Source organism: Protopterus annectens, chromosome 3.part1 (genome assembly GCF_019279795.1).
Source record: "Protopterus annectens isolate FY-2018-M chromosome 3.part1, PAN1.0, whole genome shotgun sequence".
Classification (NCBI taxonomy): Eukaryota; Metazoa; Chordata; order Ceratodontiformes; family Protopteridae; genus Protopterus; species Protopterus annectens.
The window spans coordinates 852,555,520-852,573,403 of NC_056732.1; the positions used below are offsets into that span (position 1 = coordinate 852,555,520).

Below are 17,884 nucleotides of genomic sequence, written 5' to 3' on the forward strand. Positions count from 1 at the left end.
GGAGGGTCAGTATTAAAATGAGCAGATATAGCAGAAGCATGAATCTTAATGGAAGAAAAGGAAAGGCCTTTAGACAAAAGGTCTGAAAGGTAAAGCAGAATAGACGAGAGATCAGGCACAAAAGGGTTAGAGCCACGGTCCTGCATCCAAATACAAAACCTTTTCCATTTAGAGGCATAGGATTTCCTAGTGCTAGGGCGCCTAGCTTCTAGAAGAACATCCAAAACTTGTTTGGGGAGCTTAGAAGAAATCAAAGTTCCTTGAAGAGCCAAGCTGCCAGGCAAAGGGTCTTGAGATGAGGGTGTAGCATCTGACCCTGATGCTGGGACAGAAGAGAAGGTACAGAGGCAGGATCCAAGGAGGTTCCAAGCAGAGATGTTGTAAGGTTGGATACCAAAACTGTCGAGGCCAATTTGGAGCAATCAAGATGACGAACTTGGGCTTGTCTTGTTTTATCTTCAGTAATATTCAGGGAAGAAGAGGAAGAGGAGGGAAGGCATATCCCGAAAGGTTCCTCCAACTGAATGACAGGGCATCCACTTTCCAAGCTGTTTTGTGGAAGGACCTGGTGCAAAAGAGAGGCAGCTGATGGTTGAGATGGGATGCAAACAGATCTATCTGGGGACACCCCCAAACTGCAGTTATCCTGTTGAATAAGTTGGTGTCTAGCATCCATTCGTGAGGATCCAAAATGTTTCTGCTTAGGCTGTCTGCTAAGAGATTCTGCTTTCCTGGAATGAATTGAGCCTGAAGATGCAGATTCAGACTTAGAGCTATGTCCCATAAAGCCATAGCTAGTCTGCATTTATGTACCACATGTCTGTGGTGTTGTCTGTATGAATTAGAAGAGGCCCTGGTTGCAAAAGGTTCTTGAAGGCTAGAAGAGCATTTTGAACTGCCAACATTTCCTTCAGATTGATGTGCCAGTGAAGGTGATTCTTTGTCCAGGTCCCCTGCTGACAATTGTTTAGAAAATGTGCTCCCCAAGCATAATCCGAGGCATCCGTGGTTATGATTTGAGAAGGTTGAGGTAAGTGCACACCCTGGACCACCAAAGGAACTCCTTCTGGAGGCAGGGGATCAGAGGAATCAAAGTGTCCAGATCTTGGTAATGCTGAGACCATACACTTTTCAGGTACCATTGAAGCTTCCTCATATGAAGCCTTGCATTTGGAATTAACAGAATGCATGAAGCCATATAGCCCAGTGCCTGCAGGAATTTCCTTGCAGTGAGCTGAGTTAAGGTTGCCAAGGTTTTGAAAATTGAAGCCAGCTGTATTTGTTTTTCCTGGCGAAGGAAAGCCCTTTGTAAGGTTGTATTTAGGAGGGCTCCCAAAAATATCATTTGTTGAGAAGGAACCAATTGGGACTTTTTTATGTTCACTTAAAATCCCAGGAGGAGGAAGAGACGTTGAACAAAATCCAGATGTTGAAGTAAAAGGTCCTTGCTGTCTGCCTGAATAAGGCAGTCGTCCAAATAGGGGTAAATCTGAATCCCTGAAGTCTGCAATAAGCCACTACTGGGGCCAGGCACTTGGTAAAAGTAGATAAACCAAAGGGCAGTACAGAGAATTGAAAGTGCCTCAAGCCTGCTTTGAATCTGAGGAATTTCCTGCGTTCCTGCCTGATGGGAATGTGTAGTAGGCCTCCTTAAGGTCCAATGTCACCATCCAAGCGTCCTGGGAGAGTACTGGAAGCAGTTGTTGTAGAGTAAGCATTTTGAATTTTGGAATTTCCAAAAAGTGTTTAACACGAAAGGTCCAGAATAGGTCTCCATGAGTTTTGTTTTCTTGGAACCAGAAATAGTCTTGAGTAAAAACCTTTTCCTTTTTCGAGAGGAACAGGCTCTATGGCTCTCATGGCCAGTAGAGCATCCACTTGATTTAAGGCCTCTGCCCATTGATGTTTTGGCAGATCTGGCCAACCGATAACCCATGGCAGAGTATGAAAATGGAACTTGTAGCCTTTAAAATCACGTCCAATACCCATTTGTCCTGGGTAATATGAGCCCAATTCCTGTAAAAGTTTTCCTCTGAGAGGGGCATCCAGGTAAGGGGGTCCTGAAGCCCAACCGAGAGAGTCATTGAGTCTGCTTCCTTTGAGATTGGGATCTGTCTTCTCCCTTCTAGGTGAAGAAGCAGTCCATTGTCTGGATCTGTAAGAGGCCTGAGCTTGACCACGACCTCTGGAGCGTCTATATCTTCCCCTTTGAGGCCTGTCAGATGTGGGAAAGGACCAATTTTTGGAGGGCCAATTCCTGGAAAATCTAGGTGGCTGAACTTGTAAGAAATCCTTCACAGTCTGCATAGATTTTGCCTTTTCTTCCATCTTTTTAATAACCTCTTCAGCCTTGGATCCAAATAAAACATCATGCTGAACAGAGGCATCTAAAAGTTTAGCCTTAACCTGTTCCGGCAAACTTTGTTCTTGAAGCCAGGCATGTCTCCTAATAACAGTACCAGAGGCTGTGGCCCTGCAAGAAGCTTCCACAGCATCAAAACCACAATGCAAACTATGCTTGTTCACTTGTTCAGTTGCATGCAATACATCCTGCAATTCCTTATCCTCTGCACATGCCGGAGAGGTAGCAAACTTTTGCTTCAAAACAGACAAAAGAAATTGCTGATACTTAAACATATGAAACTGGCAATTTAAAGCCCTAATAGCAAGGGTAGCAGAAGTATATACCTTTTTACCCCACCTGTCTAAGGCATGAGAATCCTTCTCAGAGGGGAATAGGATTTTTGGAAGAAGCAACCTTAGCAGCCTTAGAACCCTGAGAAATAGTTTCAGGATCCGCAGAAGGGTTCTTGAATAAGAATAAATGAGAATCAGGGACCCTGTAAAATCTATCAGGCTTAGAAGGAGCAGGGGGCATGGAATCAGGATTCAAATTAGCCTCAGAAAAGGCATCATCCACAATATCAAGAACAGGAGGAATAGCTAAAGGCCTGTGTTGAGGAAAAAGAGAATTCCTAAGAGAATTCCTCTTCTTGGAAGCAGAATAATCCTGACCTTCCCAATGAAAATGTTCCCTCATCTCATGTAAGGTCTCCCAAAGAGAAATCCTCAGGCGGAGAAGCAGAGGGCAGGAATCCTCTGCATCCGAATCCTCATAAGGAGGAAAGGAATATTCCTGATCAGAGGAAGAAACAGAAGATACAGAAGCCTGGTGAGAGGAATCCAAAGGAACATCCTGTCGAGGCCTTTTCTCTGGAGGGGGGTGAGAACCCCTAATCATTGTAATCAAATCCTCAGCCATCCTTAGCAATTGCTTCTGTGTCTTGGGAGTAGCTTCAGAAGTAGCTGGAGCAGAAACTTTAGGTTTAACTGGAGTCTTGTACTTTGCCTTTGTCTTTGAAATGGTGATGTGAGTAGGCCTGAATACCCCCTCAGAAGCCGGTACCTGCACAGCGGTTCCGGACCCATCGGTCCTGCAGCAGATAAAACAATAGGCCTTGATGGCTCCCCATGGGAGTCCCATCGGTTGAGAAGTGGCGGATGACAGACGCTGGCTCAATCCTGTTTGGACCTCGGAGGCCTGTCCTTGTCTTTGCGCTTCTTTTGAATTCCAGTAGAATCCGACAACATTCTATCTGCCAAAGTAATTCAAAGCCCAGTGTACCGGCGGCTTAATAGTGCGAGAATTGAACCTGGCACAGAACCGACAACAAGGGTCAGGGCCTAAGCAAGGTAGACAGTAAGAGTGGAAATCTTTATGAGGTATCTGTTTTCCACACGCTATACAATTATTAACTTTTCTGACATCGGAGGAACAAGAAAAACGGGGTACTTAGCTTTGAGAAGAGAAGTAAGAACGGACCGACAGCAATCAAATAATCGCCAACCAATCCATTTTAACTGCTTTCCACCGGCAAGAAAGACTGGAGAAGATGTGAGGGCTATGTACCAAGACTTTGTGATTCAGGATCACCCTACAGTTATGACTGCAACAGTGAAACACGAAGAACATCAGCAATGGGCGCAGCTTTTGCGCCCATGTATGCAAATGCTATGATGAATCTTTTTGAGGTGGAATTTTTGTACAGAATGAAGTTTTTTATTAAGCATGTTGTTGGTTATTATCGTTATACAGACGATTTAATTTTTATTTGCCAGGGTGGTGAATCAGAGATATGTCAATTTAAGAATGATTTACAAATGAATCAATTTGGTTTGAAATTTGATGGTTTCCAAGTTGGAAATAAAGTAAATTTTTTAGATATAGTTTTAGAAGGAAATATAAATGGAAAGGTGATGACAAAAATATTTCGAAAATTTGAGAATGAAGTACATTTGTTAGATGGTCGGAGTTGTCATCCTCCACATCTTCTTAATTCATGACCTTATGGTGAATTTTTAAGAATAAATAGATTATATAGAAATAATGATACAGTCAATGATGAATTAGATAAAGTAGCAAGTATATATATTGAAAGGAGCTATGATGCTCAAGAAGTAATGTCCTCGTTAGATAGTATTAAAAGTTATAATCAGGATGTTAATAAAATACAGAAATGAAATAATAAAAAGAGAATATATACCTATTCTAAGGGGGATGAATTGAAAAAAATGTTTATGGTTATAACTTATGATTTACTTTCTTTAGAGGTTGGCAATATGATAAAATATTATTGGAAATCATTATTTAAATATAGAGAACTAATATCAATTTTTCCTAAAAATATTACTTTCTCATATAGAAGAGGAAGAAATATAAAGGATATGTTGGTCCATGCAGGTTTTTCTACCCCGAATTTGAGTTTTAATGCTAATGTTTGTGTTAAAACAAAGGGCACATATTCTTGTGGCAAATGTGTCTCTTGTAAGTATGTTTGTAGAAGTTTTCAGTATATTAATGGAAAACAATTTTATCCTATGGGACACTATTCATGTAATACTGAGAGAGTAATATATGCATTAAGTTGCCCTTGCAATATGTTTTATGTGGGTGAAAGTAAACAGGCTTTTAAAATACGATTACAGGAAAATTTGAGAGACATAAAACATAATAAAATGGAAAGCCCTGTTGCTACACATTTTAAGGAGTTCCATAATGGTGATGCTAGGGGCTTATTGGCCACAGTTTTAGAGAGTTTGGATATGTATGAAACTGAAGAAAAAACAAAACATAGATTGTTGTATAAGGAAACTGTTTTTATATTAAAATTTGACACCATGGAGCCAAGAGGCATGAATTTAGAATGTAATTGGAGAGTTTTTAATAATTAATTGTTTAATAGATAATTAGATGATTTAATTGTTTTATTAGTGTTGTGTATAAAAATGCTTGTCAGCTTTTTGAAGTTATTCTCCTAGAAGGCGAAGGCCGAGGCGCTAGGGACTTGTGTGCAATAAATTTTTGGTGCTGGATCCATGGTCGTTTATTCTAAATTAACCTTTTTAACCCCATGATCACTGCACATCAATGGTGGTAAAACTTGACTTGAAGTAAAGTGATTTCTTTAGAAACACAAAAAATGTCTAGCTTGTTCCGTCCCCCTCATAGGTTTTTTTACAATCTGATGCAACTGTTGTTACTGAATATATGTTGTGAATAATTTCCTTACTGATGTTGTTGAATCAATATTATTCCAGTCTGTTTCTGGTAAATTTAAATCCCCAACTAATATTATTCTTTCCTCCTGTGTTTCATGCAAGGAATGTATGAATTTCGCTAGGTCATCTGCACTTGACTTTGGTGGTCTATACACGCCAACAATTGCAATATGGTCCAGGATTGTCTTTATTGTCACAGTTGCACAGTTTATAATATTGGTGTTATCATTGAACATATAATATAATGATCACAGGTCCCTGTCTTTAATCCATATCATAACACCTCTGCCTGATTTTTTGTTAGAATCTGTGTTACAGTAAAAACATTTATACCCTGACAGAACAGGTTTCCAGTCATTGTTCTTTAACCATGTTTCACAAACAATAAATTCAATCTTGTGAGAAAGTAGCAATTTTTCCAATAAAAAAAACTTTATTATTAATGCTCCTAGTGTTAACAACCATCAGAGATGCATCAAATGTTGATATCTTTGAATTGTTAAATTTTAGACCTGGCAAAAATCCTGTCTAGTGTTTATCAAATATTGCAAAATATCTGCTGCAAAAATTATGTTCCCATAAATGCACTCCATCCTGTCTGAACATGTGTGCCCAAAACTAGGCTTGGATTTACCAACATATTTATGCCATTAAAAAGGCACACAACATCAACGCCTTGTACAGGCATTCCATTAAATGTACAGACTTTAAAAAGTTTGGGTTTTCTGTGCTTGAGAAGGTTCCAGACCTTACTGGAGATGGGGATTGGAAATTGCATCTAGAACAAAGTTAACTGTTTTGGCAGCTGCTTTTGAAGGCAGGGACATTCCTTGGACTGCATGACTTTGTTTCCATAAAACCCATTTTAAGAATTAAGGCAGCTAGTATTTGACAAGTTACCTGGCATTTTATTACATTTAAATAAGGTTTCTGTGTTCTGAAAATACATAACAGTCTTGGTCTCCGGGGCGTCCTATAGCAGCAGCGTGTGGGTATTTTATACATAATATTTCCTGCTTTTTGCATAATTTCTTATTACCAGCAGTAGTTAATTTACCCTCTTATATACAAGATGCATGTGATTTGATAAAAAAAAAGTTAAAGAAATCATATGGAGTGAGGAAAAATATTTTGAGGTGTGGTGTTGGATGTAACTAGTCTATATACAAGTATAGAGCATGTTTTTGGTTTTGGAAGTGGTTTTACACTTTTTAGGTGAAAGTCCAAATGCACACTATATATTAGACCTGATACTGTTTTGTTTACAAAATAATATGTTTGAGTTTAATGGACTGCTATATAAACAGTTGAGAGGTACAGCAATGGGAGCAAATTTTGCTCCAATGTACACTAATTTGTTTATAGGATATTTTGAGAAAATGTACATATATAACAGTGAGTATTTTGTTAAACATGTAATAAAATACTTTAGATACATAGATGATTTAATATTTATTTGTGAAGGAGGTCAGGAAAAGGTACAAAGTTTTGTCCAAAGTTTACATAATAATAGATTTAAAACAGCATTTGATGGACTCCAAATAGGAAAAAGGTGAATTATTTGGACATAATATTGGAAGGAATAAAAGTTAAAACCATTAAAACCAGAATTCATAGAAAATTTGACAACTTTGATTATATTTTACATGGTAGTAGTTGTCACCCACCACACACACACTGGAGTCAGTTCCATATGGACAATTTACAAGCCTGCAAAGATTATGTAGTGAAAAAAATTAATACAAAGAGGAATTGGAAATAATGACCCAAATGTTTATAAATAGGGGTCATGATGCAGAATTAGTTAATAAAACTAGAAGAAAAATAAAAGGGAAGAGCTATGTAAGAAGGGGTAGTAACGGGCATAATAAATCAGAATTAAATGAAGTAGTTAGTAAGGAAGGAGAAATTCAAGAATCTTTGTATTTTGTGTCAAAGTATACAGTATTTTCAGACCAGTTAGTAATGATTGTAAAATATTATTGGGATATACTACAAAAAGATGATAGAGTAGTTTGTTTAAAGAATAAAAAAATAAGGTTTTCGTATATGAGGGGAAGGAACATTAAAGATTTTATAGTTAAAGGGAAGTTTATGTTACCTTCAGAAAATAGACAATTGGAATTGAATAATACAGGTACTTTGACCTGTGGTAAATGCTCAGTATGCCAATATATAGTTAATAAATTTCCACAGGTTAATAGAAAAATGTTTGAGACACAAGGCTGTTTCAATTGTAATAGTGTGGCAGTAATATATGCCCTGAAATGCCCCTATAATAAGTATTGCATAGGAGAAATAAAAAGAAGTTTCTCAAAGAGGTTAAAGGAACATATAAGAGATGTGAAGAATTAGTCCAGTAGCCATGCATTTCTTACAGGCACATGATGGTGATGTTAGTGGTTTGCAAGCTACAATTTTAGAACAGATGCAAAAAAGTAATTGTATGATGTTAAAAAACAATTAAGAAAAAAATAATCTATTTTTATTTTAAAGTTTAATATATTGATTCTAGGTGGAATGAACAAGGGATGCAATTGGAAGTATTTTTTATAAGCTGCCTTTTTAAGAGAAAAGGTTTTAATTGAGATGTTAATAATGTGTTAATTGGGCTATGATGTATAAATGTAGGAAATGGTTGAAGGCTTAGTATACTCTGTTAAAGGCTTTGTAAGCCGAGGCACTAGAGAAAGAAGTTGGTGTGTTTTTTTGTAATAAATAAATCTTTAGAACGTTGGCTTTATTTGTGGTATGTATAAGGTTTCACAAAGTATTAAGCTCTATGTCAACCATGGTAGGTGCATCTTTTGGAAGTTTGGTTTTAGGGAGGGTTCTACACAAATTTATGTTCTGGGTTGACAACATTTGATGCATTTAGCATTTTAAATTTTACACTTCAGACATGAGTATGTTATATATAATAATTTTAATGTTTCCATTTATTGGCTTTGTCATTTAAATGTTTTCTTAGCATTATTTCTTATTTTACAATAACAGTTTATGTGTGTTTAAGTTTTGTAATGCTTGGTGACTTTAAGGCTTTTTAAGGAATGCAGGAGGTTGCTACATTGTTTCTGAGAAAGTTCCTGCTTTATTGTAATGAAAGTGCTCCAACTATTAAACTCTCTGTGTGCTGTGGCTTTTCTGGTCAATGTTTTTGTTTTATTTCTTCATTTATAAATAATGTTTAACAGTACTTCTGTACAAATGCATAGCATTTAGAGTAAGAAACTAAATCTTGCCCTCCCCCAAATCAGATAGCACAAATCAGCCATCATTAGGTTTAGTATGCATACATAAACTGATAGTAATAAAATCACCCCACCCACCCCCCAGGACATCACAAATACTGTCATTAGGCAGGCTGCAAGCAGACCTATGTGATTTTGTATCCATTGATCTGTTTAATCATTTATATATCTACATATTTATCCCTGAAAGAGCATAGAGATTTATTTCAGTAAAATTAACAGACTCAACAGAGGAGAAAAATGAAATAAGGACAGTTCACTTAAAAATTAAGTAACTTGATCTGGTATTCACTATTTTCAATTTTCAACTAACTGTCCAGGACTCAGAAAAATATATGGAATTAACAACAGAAGATATTATTGTGACGATTGGGGAGAGATGGACAAAGGCTGCCAGCCTAGTCAAATAGAATTTGATATATAATTCTGGCATTTGTAAATAAATGTAAAATACAGGCATGTTTTCTTGAATGTAAAAGAATACTGTGAAATGTGGAACTGCAACATATGTGACAACATTGCACTCTACTGGCCCACTGAAGCATGTTGTGACCCTTTCATGTTAGAATTCGGCTCCAGTGCGTCTGGATGAAGGTTTCATGCCCATTGGTTTAAGGCTAAAGTTTATGACCAGAATTTACATGTGGATGGTGCTTTACGGCTCTGGTTTCTGGTAGAATATACATGTGAAATGTCTTCTATTGTTGTAAGTTTCTGAGCAGGTGTTAGATTGCTAAATAATGCAGTTTGTTTGCCTGGGAAAACGTAAGTGTCAACATTAATGTAATTTGGGAGGGACCCAGCAAACATGTCTGTTAGTAATGTTTAAATACTATTTCTCACAAGAGACTGAGAGCATTTTGATCTTGGATATCTAACTTAGCACTCTGCATAAGCTCACATGTAAGTTTTTAGCACTGTGATTTCTTGTAGGAATAGTTAAAGCTAGTAAAGATTAATTAGGTATTTTTCTTTAAAATCAGACCTGTCCTACTGTATTGTTTTAAGTTGCTGTGTGATCTCTGAACTCTTAGATATCTCTGTGGTGTAGTAGTTTTGTCTTGTGTTTTAATTATTTATTATTAAATATTTTTAAAACCTTCTACCTGTGGCTGATTTGTGTAGAGATAAGCTCTAGAGTACATTGCATATTTATAAAGGTTATTGTAATAGGCCACTCTAAAGTAAGCCTTCACTGTTAGTCATACTACCATTGGATTATAATATTGCACAGTAATAATTGGAAACCCTTTTAAGGGCCTTTTGGTAGCTGATATTATTAGCTGGGTGGTGGCAGGGATTACTACTGTATGATCTGGGTAAATGAGTACAGGTGGAGAATCTGTATCAGCCTTTCCCAGGAGTGTCTCTGAAGTTGTATAAATACTTATCTCAAAGTGTGTGTGTGTTGTGTCAGCTACTTGGCAGGGACATGAAGCACTGGTTGGACAGAGAGGGTACTGGAGGTTCTAGCTTGCCCAGCTAGGTTGAGACCTGGACCCTATAGCTGTGCCAGTGGGGAGTCTTATTGGGAACCTGGTGAGCAAAGGAGCAATTAGCCCCAGACTGACTATGATCTCTGTGTGCACTTAAGGGAAATTGTACTTTACTGTGTGTATTAGTTATCCTTTCCTCTCTACTAGGAGACAACCTCCCTGGTGGTAGTGGTGGTAGTGGTGAGGATTGATGCTCCTTGAATGCTGGGCCAGGGCACGGCCGTCACAATTATAATGAAATTATAATGGAAGTGTCTTCATGACCTTGAAATCACTTTGGTTTGTTGTTAGACTGTCTTTAGAAGTTTTTCCATCTCTGCTTACTTTTGTGTTGCTGTCATTCATGTTAACATTTGCAGCTTGGCTTTGAGGTGTCAAACTATCTCTGATCGGTACAGGACTTCAGATTCAAGACAAATAGGATCATCAACTTTTTTTGTTAAAATGTTAATATACCAGCTATTAGAGCATCATCAAACAAACAACCAGATGCATACCAAGCCTAAATGGTATTTCCTGTAGGAACCTGCAACTACCTATAGAATGACCACAAACCAATAATAAAGCAAAATGCAAAGTGTGCACTTCCCTTTTTTATAAGTCTCTAAGAAGGAAATGGATATTTCCTGCAATTTTCTCAGTAAGCAACTGGAAATAAAAGTTATTTTTGATAAAGTGGTGATGTTCAGTTAAGAAATCAAGCCAATACTTAGAGTTGGACCTTTAGAGGACCAGTTCCTTTTAGTTAAACCTTTTTAAATCGTGGTTTGACTAATTCAAGCCTCAGATAAAATTTAATAAGTAAGAAACTCTACTTAAAGTTACAGAAAGTGAAATATTTCTCCCTCACACACCACTGAGACTTAGACTGGAAACAAATAAAGGCTGGGATTCATATTGATGTTTAGCACACCATCAGTGTTTGTTTTATGGAGCATGGCCTGGCACTCTGGCTGCGAGCAGAGACATTTATTACGCTATATCCGTGGGATGCTTCCTTAAGATGGTCCAGCAAGATGTCATAGTTCAACCCCATCCTTGCCGTAAGACTGCAGCCCAAACACAACTAGCCAACACAGTGTACACCAACGATGGTCTAATAACAGCATCCCAAATCTGTCACTGGTGGATGTGATCCCAAACACCAGCAACTGCACAGAATACAAGTATAGGTATACTATGCACAGCAGTGCTAAAAACTGAATTGTTGTGTATCACAATATTGTTACACAACACAGTAGGGAGTAGGTATTTAGTAAGGTATGTTCTGTCTGACATACCTTACTAAATAGATGCTCATGCTGTGTTCCACTGTTGTACCACAAAGCAATTCATAAAGTTTTTCCAATTGGGAAGAATGAAAGCAAAGTTACAGCCATTACCATAACATGGTGATGAGGGGCTTTCATCATGTGACAGCTTCCATTGATGGGAGCTTGGCTTTGTCATTGAGTGGAGGAGGGGAAAAATGTGGTTGAGGTAAAACCATAGGGAACTCTGCTACTGGTACAGTTTTCCCTATCATACAAAAAATATATAAATATTTTTCTTATTTGTTTTGTATTATTTTGGTGTTGATGTTGTTGCTCATCTCTTTAAAATGAGCAATACATCATTACTGAAGGGAGATCAGTGCAGTCAGATACACTAAACCTGCTATAGGCACATTGCCATAGCTTATATACTGTAGTTGGGACCAGCTCTTATGCAGTTTGTGTAGTGTTTCTGAATTTTATATGATCCTGTGGGGGTCATTTACATATGCAGGCTATGCACGGAGTATTGTGACTACACAATGGGCTAAGACCACATTCACAATTTTACCCCATTCTGCAACTATCTCAATTACTAATGGTTTCTTTGATAAGCCATTCTAGTGTGTAACTCCCCTATTCCAAGGGGTACAGAATTCAGACAACTCACCCTAAGTTATGGCAACTGTAAGATACATGTTACGATTACTTATGCATAATCCAAGAAGGGTCAGTTCTAGTCTGTGTTCACTGTGTGGAAGCTGTTTATCTTTCTTGTCTCCATAGCTTGCACTTATTTTCTGAAGATGATCTGCAACAATGATCATCAGCCATTATTATCACTGGTTTATCCCTGGGTTTGATAAAATGTATCTTATTGTCATATAGTTGCATGCCATTTATTGGTCATATGTCCCTTGAGTTTCTTGAGCTGTCATAATGTCTCTCTTAACAGTCACACTAACTGATGATATAATGTGGTGAATTAAGACACTCCTGATGTCAGTAAGTCAGCATGATTTCCAAACATCTTCCTTGGTCTGCATCAATTCAACTATTTAAAAACATGCCTAATGAAACCATGCAAAGCAGTGCCATTTGAGGAAGCCTTACTTGTCTGTGATATTCATATCCTTGCTGAAGGGTGAGATTCCCAGCCTGAACCAATATTAAAGAAAATAGATATTTCTTCAGCCAATCCCAGTTATCACCTAGACAGCTTAGGCTGTACTTCTTCATATCTCTGATCTACAGAAGAAAAAGAGAATGTAGAAAGCAAAGCACTTGGTCGCATCACCATTAATGAACTACATGTGAGTAAAGAAATACATCAAAGAAAGTCTAAGGCATGCACTCAGTCTCCAACTAACTTCATGAGCTGTCCCCCAACACAATGAACAAACCCCAAATAATAATGTGTGTTTTCTCTTCCAATATAAATTCTTAAGAATTCAATTAAAGGGTAATGAAAGGTAACTGAAAAAAATGATCATTCACATACTGGTATACTGATTTAATGGTTTCCATGTTCTTAACGTTCCACTTAGTCAAAGTCATTCTGTCACTTAATGCATTATGACTTCAGCTCACATCAAAGAAGACCTTACCAGTATTTATTAATACAGTTTAGCAAATGTCATTTATTTCTCAGTCCATCTTAGTAAGTGAGGCTTGTGCAGTGGGTATGAGGTATGCGAGTAAACATATGTTTCACACCTAATATCAGACTTCTACAAAATAAAGAGCTGCATACACGTTGTCTCTGAAATAATATTTGGCTGCTGTAGTCATTTTGTCAATCACAGAATAACTTTGAGATCACTGAATGCAAGGTAGGCAAGTTGGTTGTTTCACAGACACCCAATAAAAGCTAAATGTTACAAGTGATACTCCTTCCTGCAACATTTAGCTACTCCAGCACTCAATGCTAATGTGTTGTTTTTAGGCACCGCTCACAGAAAGGACTAACAGAACGCTTTGAACTCTTTGTCATGAAGAAAGAGGTTTGCAATGCTTACACTGAATTGAACGATCCAGTTGTGCAGAGAGAGCTATTCGAGGATCAAGCCAAGGTAACAGTTTTAATGATTTACTTTTGTTCTCTCTTCCTAATTTGTGTGTGTGTGTGTTTATGTATGTGACTATGTAATGGGTTCTGTGAAAATATCAGAAATAACCCCACACCAGAACTTGGTTATACCTTTGATTCATGAGTGGTGAAGCTCCTAACATTGCTTAGCATGAGGGGGGAATATTTCTAATATTTTCATGGTCATCACTGCAAATGTTATTTATGGAACTCTTTCTATCATGAACAGCAAATTGTGAAAAAACAGCATCTGCAAAATATGTGATCTTTTGTGTCATTTGCTATCTGTGAATTAAATGCCATTTATTTTGTAGGTTGTTCAAGTGTTATTCTGAACTTATTTCTGTTGTTTAGCCAGTTGAGGAAAATAATTGGGGGAGGTAGTCTTTTGCTGGTTTGTTCAATAACTGGACATTTCTGTATTAAAGTACCCCTATGATCAGTATCTGAAAACATATATTTTTATGTATAGCGATGTCTTTTGCAAAGTTAATACTCCTCTAGCACTACAACTTATTTTGATATTTCCAGTCCCACAAATGGTCTGATGGAGTGGACAAACTAATGTCTGATTTTTTTTTTGTCTAAGTGTTCTGTTTAACACAATTTACTCTGTGCCCCCAGAAAATGACATTTTTTTTTGTCCAGCTATAATGTCAGTTCTCAGAATTACTGCTTGCAAATTGTAACTGTTTTCCAGTGACCTTCATAAGTCTTTGTTCTGTGCATTCCTTTATACATACATTTTAAGAAGCCCATTCTTTAAGCTTTTTTGTGAAATATAGGTTTTTAAGCAATCAGGTAAGTGCAGGGACTCCCTCTGAAATCCAGAGATGCTATGTTTTCTGACATTCTAGCTTCATGTGCCGTCTCAGGTGTGATGGACATTACACAGTAAAACAGCTATGAGCCCCCTCCAACCCCAATAGACTCATTAGATTTATAACTCTGTTTGGAGGGAAGGGAGGAAGGAACAGCTACAGATACTTTGCTATGCATTGGGCCAGAAAGTTTTAAAATATGATAATCAAAATAAGATAAAAAACAAAGAAACAAGTTCCTTAAGAAAGTATTTTGAGATATTGTACAACTCTAAAATGGCATGCAGAAAACAATCATTGAGTGGCGCATAAATGACAAGGAAGTATGCTGAGAAGAAATGTGATACCCAAGTAATTCATACTGTAAAACACAATCACAAAAATGCAGTTGGTGAAATTTGTGTAAAAATGACTCAGAATGCAGTATCCTGGAGCACTTCCCTTACTCCAAGGTACAGAGCTGCCCACGTTAATGTATACCTATATAAGTACCATGGGTGTGTAAATGCTACAGCCAGATTTGAATTACAATGAGTCACCTGTAATTCATAGTTCTGTAATTACATTTTTGACTGTCCATCAGCATTTACTGCTGCACTGTCATGGAGCCACTATCAAAGTGGAAAAAACACAAAAATTATGTTTTATTTATATGTGGCAGTATAGCAGTCATTTTGTAGGGAAGAAATGCACTCTGGGAAGAGGAAAAGTTCTGATTAGTATGCAGCTGCTTTTTAAATAGGAAACACTACAGGTACTAGAGTTCCAAGTGTTAAAAACCACTGTTTCAAAGCCAGGGACTAGAGCCCCGTATAATTCATGCAGGATGCTGCTGTTTGCACTGAAACTTGAATATGAGTTCTGGCAAGCAGCAGTGGGAGGTGGGTGGGAGGAGGATTTTAGGATTAGGAAGCAGAAGGGAGATTTTAGGATTAAGGAGTGGCAGCCACAGGGTAGTTTAGGTTTAGGGAGCAGGAAGGGATTTTCGGGTTAGGGAGTGACAATGAAGTTGTAGGGTTAAGGAGTGAGAACGCAGTTTTAGGTTTACAGAGTGGGAAAGGAGTTTTACGTTTAGGGAATGGGAAGGGCATTTTAGGATTAGGAAGTTATCAGAGAATACAAGTTTAAGGAGAGGGAGTAGGAACTTTAGGTTTAGGGAGCAATCAGGGACTTTAGGGTTAGGAAAGTGGGAGTGGAGGTTTAGGGTAAGGGAGTAAGGACATGGGTTGGGAACTGGTTTGGAGTTTTAGAGTTAGGGTTCTGATAGGGCTGTATAGTTTTATAGAGTCGGGTTGTGGGAGGGTTACATAGAAATGAGAGATCGGCTTAGTGGGAACCTGAGCACTTACTTGTCAAACCAGTGGCAATAAGCAGGTGTGTCACAAGCTGCAAGCATGCAAACACCTGCAACAGACCCCTTCAAACATCAAGCATTGTGGGTTATTTTATTCTGAAATATTTTTATACTCACTAAATTCAGGCATCTTCATTTGTTTTAAAGTTATTATATTTGTTTAGTAAGAAACAGAGAAACTGTATGCTTCTGCCTTCGTTTGTCCAGGAACCACAACTAACAACTGGCATTACTCATGTACTTCCCCTTTATAAACTTAAGCAAGTGCTCTCAGATAACACCTCATACCCTCCCTTACCTGTTTTAAGTTATTTTTGCAAAACTTTTCATATTGTATATATATATATATATATATATATATATATATATATATATATATATATATGTGTGTGTGTGTGTGTGTGTATATATATATATATATATATATATATATATATATATATATTTATATATTAAAATCTTGATATATAAATGTTTGTATCCAAACCAACACATTTGTATGTAACTTTATAAAATCCAAGAACTTTATTTTGTATAGGTTGTATTTCAAGAAAGCTACTTCTTTCTTGTACTTGGAAACTACTGTTTATATATTTTGTTATTATTTTGTCTTGTATTTCACTGTACTGTTTTTTTCTCTGTGGAGCCTTTCTCTCTGGGCCTCCACTGAAAATGGGCAAACAGCCCAGTCAGACTATCCTGGTAAACAAATGCTAAATAAATAAATAATAAAATGAAAATAAATTTACAAAATATGAAGAATATGTGTAAAAAAAAGCATCACTGATTTTATATGTATATATTTTCATGTGAAGCAATATTTTCTCTCACCATATCTTTATCTGCTTCCATTGCAACATTATTTCCATTTGTTTGGTAAAAATTAAAACAAAACAGATTTTTCTGTAATCTTTACTAATTTATGGACATGTAAAAGGTGTCATGTATGAATGAAATCCTACTCAGATGGTAGACATTTTTGTTCTGTATAACACTGCAGCTACATCATATATCTTTTAATTTCTTTAAATTTATCTCTAAATAGTGGTATGTATGTCTGTTTGTTGTCTGTTAGAGAAGTTGGAATATTTATCTCTGCTTTATGTGTTTACGTTTTGTTAACTCAGCTGCTAGTATTAGGTTTATGACTTATTTTCAGGAAAGACCTAAAATGTCTTATTTATATAGACTGGGAGAAATGTGTCCTGGACTCTGGGGATATTCTTCAATTCTTTTTAGTAAGTTCCATCAGATCTTATAAAATTTACTTTAGCTACTAACAGTTCAGACAGATGGAGCTTTGGTTTAAAGTCGTTGCATAGTGCCTTTGAAATGCAGCTGTCTAAAATGTTCAGAATGCTGAGTGAAGTCACAAATTATTATGTGTGGTCATTCAATCAGACAATAGCTGTTTTTTAGAACATTTAAAACAGAAACTTATATTATGAGTTTATTTACACTGATAATAACTAAATTGTTTTCATTGTAAGTATGCTATTTATTTTATGTACTGAAAATATTTACTGAAAAGGCTTTTTTAATACATATACCTACAACAAAGGAAACCTCTAGACTCTAGACCCAACCCAGTTTGGCTTCTTCAAAGGCAGTTCCTGCCTGCTCAGTCTGGTAGACTTCTTTGAGAAGGTCACCAAGGCCATGGATGAGGGTAAGACATTACATACCGCCTACCTTACCTGGTCAAGGCATTTGACACAATACCCCACTCAGGTATTACATTTAAACTCACAAAATTGAGCATAAACCTCTACATCACCAAATGGAAAGTCAAATGGTTCATGGATAGGACACATGTTGGTATTGTGGGGTAATCTACATCCAGCAAGAGGCCAGTCACCAGTGGAGTACCACAGGGCTCAGTGCTAGGCCCCCTTCTGTTTGCGATATACTTCTCAAATATCAAAGCAAATGCAGATGGCCTTTGGCTGACCAAGTTTGCCAATGACTGCAAATTAGGGGCAATCATTGACTCCCCAAATGATGTTGATATCCTACAGATAGTTCTGATGCAGACTAATGATTGGTGTCAGAGCCATGGCC

General features: G+C 37.1%; 1 protein-coding gene across 1 annotated transcript in view; it reads left to right on the forward strand.

The window, feature by feature from the left end:
* The window catches only part of LOC122798301 (lysine--tRNA ligase-like), a 394,521-nt gene that overhangs the window by 299,172 nt on the left and 77,465 nt on the right, over positions 1–17,884 (forward strand). Inside the window, exon 12 of the mRNA XM_044067128.1 lies at positions 13,505–13,631. Coding sequence (XP_043923063.1) covers positions 13,505–13,631 — 127 coding nt within the window. The remainder of the gene's footprint in view (positions 1–13,504; positions 13,632–17,884) is intronic.